This window comes from Octopus bimaculoides, chromosome Z (assembly GCF_046866305.1).
Source record: "Octopus bimaculoides isolate indiv1 chromosome Z, ASM4686630v1, whole genome shotgun sequence".
NCBI lineage: Eukaryota > Metazoa > Mollusca > Cephalopoda > Octopoda > Octopodidae > Octopus > Octopus bimaculoides.
Window position 1 is genome coordinate 30,980,899 of NC_142944.1, and position 9,553 is coordinate 30,990,451.

Consider the following 9,553-nt stretch of genomic DNA (forward strand, 5'->3'; position numbering starts at 1 on the left):
TCTGGTGGTAATCCTTCATTCTTTCGTCGTATCTTACCATCTTTGCAACGAGGCACTGTTTCAGTTCCTCCACTTTCAGGCCCTTTCTTTCAATATTATACTTCCTTTTCAGCGCCCTGTATTTTTGTTCGCTTTTAAGCTCTCCTTTCTCTTTTCTGTCTAACACAGAGATTTCCTTTGAGAGCATGTCTAACCCTGCCTGGATTCTTCTTTTCCATCATGGATCTTTTCTTTTGTCACTCCCATTATGTTTCTTTTTCTTGACATCAACACCTATGTTTTCTGCTACAAGAATACTTGCTGCCTTGATCAAATTATTTGTTTCTGTGATGTTGTTTGTTCTGATGTATTTCAGAATTTCATTGACATTTTTCTTTTATTGGTTCACTTTCCATCGAGCAACCTTTTTAAGGTTACAAATAATGTCGCTATCGTTCTCCTGTAGTTTTACCTTTATTCTGTCGTAGATTGCCTTTCCTTCATCTGTCATGTCGCCATTAGTTTTATTGTCTTCTTTTAGATCATCTATATGTCTCTCATCAAGTAAACTACCAATGCTCCTTTCTGTGCTATGAGATTACTCTTATTACCAAGAACTGTATTTTCATTGTTATCTCTGCTGCTATTTTCCATGATCCGTCTTTTGATAGCTTCGGGCTCTACTTCTGTGAACCAACAATTCTTTCTTATTGCTCTAGCTTGATTACATAGTTTCTGTTCCGTGAGTTGAAACAACCCCTTTTCTCTCCAATGATCATACATACGTTGTCGGTAACCCCTAATTTGAGCACCATTTTCATCAACCGGGCTGCTCAGGTAGTAACACTCCATGACCACAGCATTAATTTGTTTGCTCCATCTACGCCATGAGTGGTGGTTCCTTTCTGGATATCGAGAGGCTGGAGCCGGACCAGAATCTCTGAGCATTGGCTCCAGTTTCATTACCACCGTTATTCACAATATTTTGTTTCTTCATTGTCACTCATATGAGCTAGCGATTATCAGGTTGCACAATTACCAGTGTTTTTATTGTAACACCATCACTAGATGTATCATTAATCAGCTCATGAAGAGGCTCCACCCGTTTCCTTTCCTTATTATTATTATTATTATTATTATTATTATTATTATTATTATTATTATTATTATTATTATTATTATTAAAAATTCTTCTTTCTTCAAATTTTCTTCCATTTCTCGACGAGTGTTTTCCGTACACCTAGGGCAGAGAAACTCGTTGTATACATTCCCAGTTTACACACGCAAATTCACAGGTAAAACATGTATTTAAGAAAAAAAAAAAAATTATTAATGAATGTTGTTTTCACAGCGATAATGCTCTTCTCAGTACATAAGTCGTTCCAGTTAGCACGAATTTTTGCACTTCCTGTAGGGATGGTAAGCTTGGTATCATTTTCAAATAGGTTTCAGTACCTTTTTTTATCATTCCTAGAGATCCTAGAATCACTGGTATGGTAGTCGCCTTGAGGTGCCACATTTTTTCAATTTCTATTAGCAAGTCTTTATATTTACTGATCTTGTCAAATTCTTTCACCGCTATATTATGATCAGAGGGAATACTCATGTCAATTAATAAACACGTCTTCTTTGTCTGATCTTTTATAATAATATCCGGTTTTTTAGCTTTTATAGTCTTGTCAGTATGTACGGGGAAGTCCCAGAGAATCGATACATTTTCTCCCTCAGTCACAGCTTCAGGATGGTGTTTATACCATTTGTCAGCGGTTTTGATTTTATAATGCTGACATATTGTCCAGTGTAAATACTGGCCAACTCTGTCATGTCTTGCTTTATATTCTACAGGTGCTAAGACTCTACACCCTGAGATTAGGTGGTCTATAGTTTCAATCGCATCATTACAAAATCGGCATTTTGGGTCAGCTCCATTTTTTATCACATTGGCTTGGTAGTTCCGGGTTAATAAGCTTTGGTCTTGAGCAGCCAATATGAAACCTTCACTCTCTGCTTTTAGCCCTGAACTTCGTAACCACTGATGCGTGCGCTTCTGGTCGACATCAGCTTGTTTGCTACCAGCCACATACTTGCCATGCAGAGGTTTCTCTTCCCATCTGCTAGCTAATTTAATTGTGATTTTGTCTTTGCAATTAATTTTATTTTCTTTGCAGCAGCAGTTGGCGCATTATTATTATTATTATTATTATTATTATTATTATTATTATTATTATTATTATTATTATTATTATTATTATTATTATCATCATCATCATCATCACTGATATCACTGATATTATTGTTTTTATGTGTAGTAGCAGCAGAGGTTGCAGCAACAGCAACAGTAGTAGAGATGGAGGTAGTGGTAAGGGTGGTAGTTGGGCCTCAGATTCCTGTACTATCATAATAGTAGCAGTTGTAGTATTATTGTAATATTAGTAGTATTTAGTATTAGCAGCTGCAGCATATTATCTATTTTTTATCATTATCACCATCACCACCACTACCATTGTTGGAGGAAATAGTTGGGTAGTAGTTTGGTGAATAGATCATATTCTACAGGTCTAAAACCCTTTAAGGTAGTGCTCCAGCATAGCTGCAGTCAAATTGCTGAAACAAGTAAAAGAATAAAATAATAAAAGCATAACAGTCACAACTGAGGCCAATGACAGAAATTTGGGAAATCTTAGAATTAAGGAAGCTATCCTCATAGACAGACTAGGGCTCCAAATTAACAACAGGCTGGAAATTAGTAAACAGTATATTATTTAGCTTTTTTTTAGCTCAAACGTAAAATCTGTGTTTTTGTGTGGCTCTGAGACATGGGGTGCCACCTGCAGCAACTACAAGAAGATCCAGACCTTCATCAACAAATTCTCCGGCAGATCCTCCATCTGAAGTGGTTCGACAGAATGCCAAACACCGATCTGTGGGAAAGGGCCAACCAGGAGCCCATACATGTTCAGATTAGACGAAGGAAATCGAGATGGATCGGACACACAGCGGAAAGAACCCTCAAATGTGACACGGCAAGAACTTGACTGGAACCCGCAGGGGAAAAGGAAGCGAGGACGCCTGAAGCAGACATGGAAGGGGAGCATTTTGGATGAGCTCAGGACCACCGGCCTGACATGGGAAGCAGCCAAGAAACACGCCAATGACTGCAAAAAGTGGAAAATAACTGTTGAGGCCCTATTCTCCACAAGGGGCAAAAAGGATTAAGAGAGAGAGAGAGAGAGAGAGAGAGAGAGAGAGAGAGAGAGAGAGAGAGAGAGAGAAAGAGAGAGAGAGAGAGAGATATTATTTAGCTACATCTGGATGCGTTTAAGTTCATTTCTGGTAACATGCTCATATATTATTAAAAAAAACAAAAAAAAACTGCACGTATAATACATAACTTAGAAGCAGCGCTGCGGATATGCCAACGCACACAAGCTTGAGACATAGCCGCCCTCACACACTTCTCATGAGGAATTCCGGAAGGAGCTTTGTGAGACCAATACAGAGACGCTTCCGAAAAAATAAAAATTTCAGTAACCGTTGGAAAACCGATTATAGTAGCGACTCGATCAATTCCTAGCGCTATCTGAAGAAGAATGTTTGTATTCCGAAATATCATATTATATCAGACTATAAATAATTAAATTATAACAGTTATTATAGTCCACTCTGCATTGTTGTGCCATTCAAGACACGTTATATTTCACACACACACACACACACACACACACACACACACACACACACACACACACACACACACACACACACTCACACACACACACTCTCTCTCTCACACACACACTCTCTCTCTCACACACACACTCACTCACACACACACACACACACACGCACACACACACACACACACACACACACACACACACACACACACACACACACACACACACACATAAAGTCATCAATGACAGAGAAGTGGTTTGATGAAATTTTATCTAACATTAAGAAAATTCTAATATTACGGCAAATCGTTTCATGATTCAAAAACATGCAGATAACTTATACTATATTTAATAATAAATAAATTACTTAGATACCTGCATTAATGCAAAAATGCAAAAAATCCTTTAAAATAATGCAGAATTTAAGCTACGGCCTCAGATGAAAGACGTAACGTTATAGGAACGCCAAGTCAACATTTTAAAAGATTATGGAAGAAAATAATAATAAAATTGATATAAATTAATAAGAGGATTTTCTAATAAATGGTAAGGAATTTTAGTAATATAATTAAAAATGAACTTCAGCCTTGCTTACTTGCAATGTTACACAGCCAAACTGGTGAATAATGGGAAAATACTTTGAATTAAGAATCTCCTGAAATGTGAATACAAACGGAATAAAACAAGTTTCGCATAAATCGGACAACTGGATCTTGAGATATTGGGGGTTTTGGGGGTACAAATATCCAAAACGGTGCATAATGGGAAAATACTCCGAAAATAACTTAACTCTGAAAGGGGAAGAGACTCTAATCTTTCTATTAGACACATTATAATGGGTAAAAGTATTAGTGACTTTAACTTGCCAACGAAAAAATACGAGTTGTCTTTTACAGTAAATGTTTCTATTTCGCTTTTGTTAAACACAATATTTTAATCATTTAGATTTCAAAAATGTAAGTTAAATTGTACAGTAAGTATTTTTATTTTAGCTTTCTTTAAACAAACAATATTTTAATCTTTTTAAAAATTATTTTCAAGTGAATACCATTACAAAAATCTTTTTGGACATATTTAAAAATTATTTTAAAGTGAAAATGACTTTAAAATATGATATTTCGTAAAAGATCCGTTCCTAATCTCAGTGTGAAATAATTTTTTTCCATTGTTTTTTTTTCGAGTGCATTCAATGTATCTCACCTCCAAGAAATTTGGCTACTATTTCTAGCACACCCTACTACCACGTAACAGCTATTTGTGATAAAGGACCCGAAATACCTGTTACGTGGTAGCAGGACGTGCAAGAAATAGCAACCGAATCTTTCTTTTTCTAAGGAAAGGAGCCGTTTACGCGTGATTTCGATGTCACATTCATTGAAAGCATGCGAAATAACCTGGAAAAGAGAAAAAATCCCACGAGACAAAACTCCGTTGGTGGGAAACTCCGAAGTCTCCACAACACTACCCCTTTTTCTGAAAGAAAATGGCTTGCGTGGGTTTGGAGGTGAGATACGTTGAATGCACTCGAAAATATCTGTGCAAAAAATTATTTCACACTGAAGTACGAACGAGTCCTTTACGAAATATTTGCCCAAGATCGGGACAGGCATGCGAATAGAAGGGTCGATGAGACTGATAAAGCAAGGGCTGAGCGTCTGGCGGAACAGAAGGAAAGAGACAGAAGCAGGAGAGATCAGGAATCGGACACTTGAATAACTGAGGGTCTGGCCGAAACAGAGGGACAGAGACAAAAGCAGAAGATGTCATGAATCGGATACTCAGGTGAATACAAATGGAATAAAACAAGTTTTGTGTAAACCGGTCCACGGGTTACCTAGATACGTGATTTTTTCGGGTACATTTATCAATATCCAAACCGGCGTATAATGGGAAAAATGCTTTGAAATGTGAATACATTGAAATGTAAATACATACGGAATAACAGAATAAATAGGACACAGATTCTCGAAATACGCGGTTTTTTCGAGTACCTTGAACCATTGGTGATTCAACAGGTCACGGGTAGTCTAGTTTATTATTAAGAATTTAGAAAATAAAAGATCGGAAGCATAGAGAAAAATATAATAATAATCCTTTCTAATAAAGGTACAAGGCCTGAAATTTGGGGGTGGGGTGGAGGTCAATTACATCGACCCCAGTGTTTCACTGGTACTTAATTTATCGACCCCGAAAGGATGAAAGGTGAAGTCAACCTCGGTGGAATTTGAACTCAGAACGTGAAGACAGACGAAATACTGTTAAGCATTTCGCCCGGCGTGCTAACGATTTTGCCAGCTGTCCACCTTAATAATGATAATAATAATAATAATAATAATAATAATAATAATAATAATAATAATAATAATGATGATGATGATGATGATGATGATGATGATGATGATGATGATGATGATGATAATAATAACAACAACGACGACGACGACGACGACGATGATAATAATAATCGTGAAATAAATGGCCTAGTTTCAACAGTGCAGAATAAAAATTTGGAGACTAAAAAGTGTGGTATGCTTATAATACAAAGGGGCAAAGTAGTGTTGTCTGATGGTGTAGAGCTACTCAACGGCGAGAAAATCAAAGATATTGAGACTAATGGATATAAATATCTGGGGATTTTAGACTACGACAAAATCAAGGAAAGTGAAATGAAGGAAAACTTTAGGCGAGAATATCCCAGAAGAACCAAGTTAATTATGGAAAGTAGATTCAATGGCAAAAAATAAAATCAGGGCAATGAACACATAGGTTGTTTCCTTAATGCGATTAGACGCAGGTGTTGTTAGGTGGACAGAGAACGAGCTCGAGGAAATGGACAGGAAAACTAGAAATGTGATGACAATTAACAAGAAAATACACCCCAAAAGCGATACTGACAAGCTGTATGTGCCTAGAAACAGGGGAAGAAAAGGTATCATAGGATGTAAGACATATGTTGTCAACGAGAAGAACAGTCTGAGATAGTGCGTCAAACAGGAGAGTGAATCCTTGCTTGCCGCTGTTAGAATTAACAATACAACACCTACTGAGAATGTGATGCCCCCAGGCCGAAGAAAGGGGGGAGTTGTTGTTTTCCTTCATGATTCTTTCAGCGCAGATGTCAAGGACATTTTCTCCAACGACTACTGCGAATCAGTAAAGACCTGTCTGTGAATGGGCTCTACAGACCCCCACAAGTACCCTTACACTATTTCCAAGAGTGCCTCGAGAAGATCAAATCTTTCCTCCTGCAATGTAACCCAGGAAATATTCTGATGATGGGCGACTGTAGACTGGTCCACTAATATTGTTAGACCAAGAACCTTCACCTCAAGCTGAGACAAAGCAGCTGTGAAGTTACTTTTTAAATTTATGGATAATTTTTTCCTGTCACAACTCGTCCATGAACCGATCAGAAACAACCAAAGTGTCTTGGACCTAGTGTTAAGCAACTATGCTAACACTATTCATAATATCACAGTGGAAAGAATCCTCCTGTCCGATCATAATATAGTACTCTGTTACCTCAGTCTTCAGCATCCAAAAATTTGGCATAAATCACAAACTCTAGTGTACCCTTTTGATAATATGAATTTACACAAGTCAACCTGGAGTGCGATCACCCAAGACTTATCGCAAGTGGACTGGTCCTTCACCCTTGCTTCCTCCAATACCACAACAAACACAAACGCATGGCAACTATTTGAGGACACAGTTACCCACATATACTCAAAACACACACCCTTATGACTCATAAATAACAGTAGATGCAGGGTTCCAAAACAGAAAAGCGCTCACCAGGAGAATAAAAAGAATAAATCGAAAAATCAATACTCTAAAATACCACCATCAGCATCACCCCCAATCGAGAAGATTAACAACCTTGGAATCAAAGAAGCAACAACTGCAGGACTGTATGAGAACCCACATAAACGACCAAAGAGCTGCAGAGGAAGCCTGGGTAATTAAAAACATCAAGCATAATCCTAAGGTCTTTTACTCCTTTGCAAAGACACATAGGACCACAATTTCCTCTATCAGGCCACTGGTTGACGGAAACAGCATCCTTCACGGTGATGCCAAAGATATGGCTGAGATCCCTCAAAGTCAATATTGCTCAGTCTTCAGTGACCCTGTTTTCAGTTGACTCAATCAGCTTTGCTTCTTTGACTCCTCAACATATCCTTTCTGACATAACCTTTGACGCCACTGATATCCTAGCAGCAATAAAAGAAATCAAACCTGATACAGTAGTGGGTCTGGACAGGTTCCCTGCTAGAGTGTTGAAGGAATGCAGACAACAACTTGCAGCTCCTCTTGCAAATGACCGGATGCTAGTTTTATCCCCCAAAACCTTCTCTCCCAGTCAGTCGTTCCTATATTTAAAAAGGGAGATAAATCGCTCCCTGTAAACTAGCGTCCAATCTCACTCACCTCACAAATCATCAAAGTATTTGAGAGAGTGTTGAGATCAAGAATAACAGCCTTCCTAGAACAAAATCATCTCCTAAATTACAACCAGCATGGCTTACAAAGTGGGAGGGACTGTCTAACACAACTCCCCCACCACTTTGATGACATCTTAAATTCACTAAGAGAGGGCTCCAACGCTGATGTCATATACCTTGATTTCAGCAAGGCCTTTGACAGAGTCGACCACAATATACCGTTAAAGAAACTATCCAACGCTGGAGTTGGTGGAAAGTTACTTCAACGGATTAGGACCCAGCATGTTGTGGTTGATGACATCTACTCAAGACCAGCAAAAGTCATCAGCAGAGTCCTGGAAGGTACTGTGCTGGGTCCACTTCTTTTTATTGTCTATACCAATGACATTGCAGATTCCATTGAACAGAGCACCATTAAAATATTTGCAGATGGCTCTAAGCTACAGAAAGTCAGAGGGAGCATATTATCGGACGATGCTTCAATCAGACCTATGCGCAGTAACTCAGTGGGCACAAAAAAACAATGTCCATTTGAACGAAGAAAAACTGAGCTCATTCACTTCGGAAAGGAGGACACACCCAAACAACCATATACACTACCGTCAGGAGGCCTACTTGAACCATTGGATAATATCAGAGACTTAGGTGTAACTTTCAACAGCAACCTTAGCTGGAGTGTGCACATCAACAAAAAAGTCGATGTTGCCCACAGAATGAGCTCATAGATCTTTAGAACTTTTCAATCTAGGAATCATGAAACCATCATCCTTCTCTTCTTCACATTCGCTAGGCCCCACCTCGAAAACCGCTGCCCATTGTGGTCCCCCTACAAAATACAAGACATAATGAGGATTGAAGCTCCGCAAAGATCAATCACTAAAAAAATAAATGGTATGATGGGACTTAATTATTGGCCTCGACTTAAACAGCTGAAACTCTATTCTCTGCAACACCGCTGTGAGCGATACATTATTTGCACCATGTGGAAAATATTCCAGCAATATTATCCAAATGATATCGGCATTATGTTTACAATTCACCCAAGACTAAGCCCGTTCAATGAGTCCTCTACAAAAATCGAGATCACATCACATAAGAACATTGCGACACAATTTCTTCACTGCAAATAGTCCTGCTCTTTTCAGTGTTACCCCGAAAGAAATTAAAGTAGAAAAGGCCCCACATCTTTCAAACTGTACTTGGACAAATTCCTCTAGGAAATACCGGATAAACTACCTACACCTGGATAAGTCTCAACCAACAACAACTCTCTGCTTCAGCGGTCCATGGTGTCTCGAAATAATTAACTAAAAGACTTTTCCAGCTGATGCTATTGAGTTAGTCACGGCCTGGGCCGATAATGGCAGAAACCAATCTAAGTTATATATATATATATTTATATTATAATATAACATAATATACTATGAATATAATACAATATAATATAAGATA

The 9,553-nt window shown here is 38.2% G+C and overlaps 1 protein-coding gene across 1 annotated transcript; it reads left to right on the top strand.

Moving 5' to 3' along the window:
- The first annotated feature begins 6,184 nt into the window (after positions 1 to 6,184).
- On the top strand, positions 6,185 to 8,826 carry LOC149132203 (uncharacterized). Its single transcript, XM_089365328.1, has 2 exons — positions 6,185 to 6,363; positions 8,289 to 8,826. Exons 1-2 carry the CDS (start codon positions 6,185 to 6,187, stop codon positions 8,824 to 8,826), a joined length of 717 nt encoding a protein of 238 aa, XP_089221454.1.
- The last annotated feature ends 727 nt before the right edge of the window (positions 8,827 to 9,553 follow it).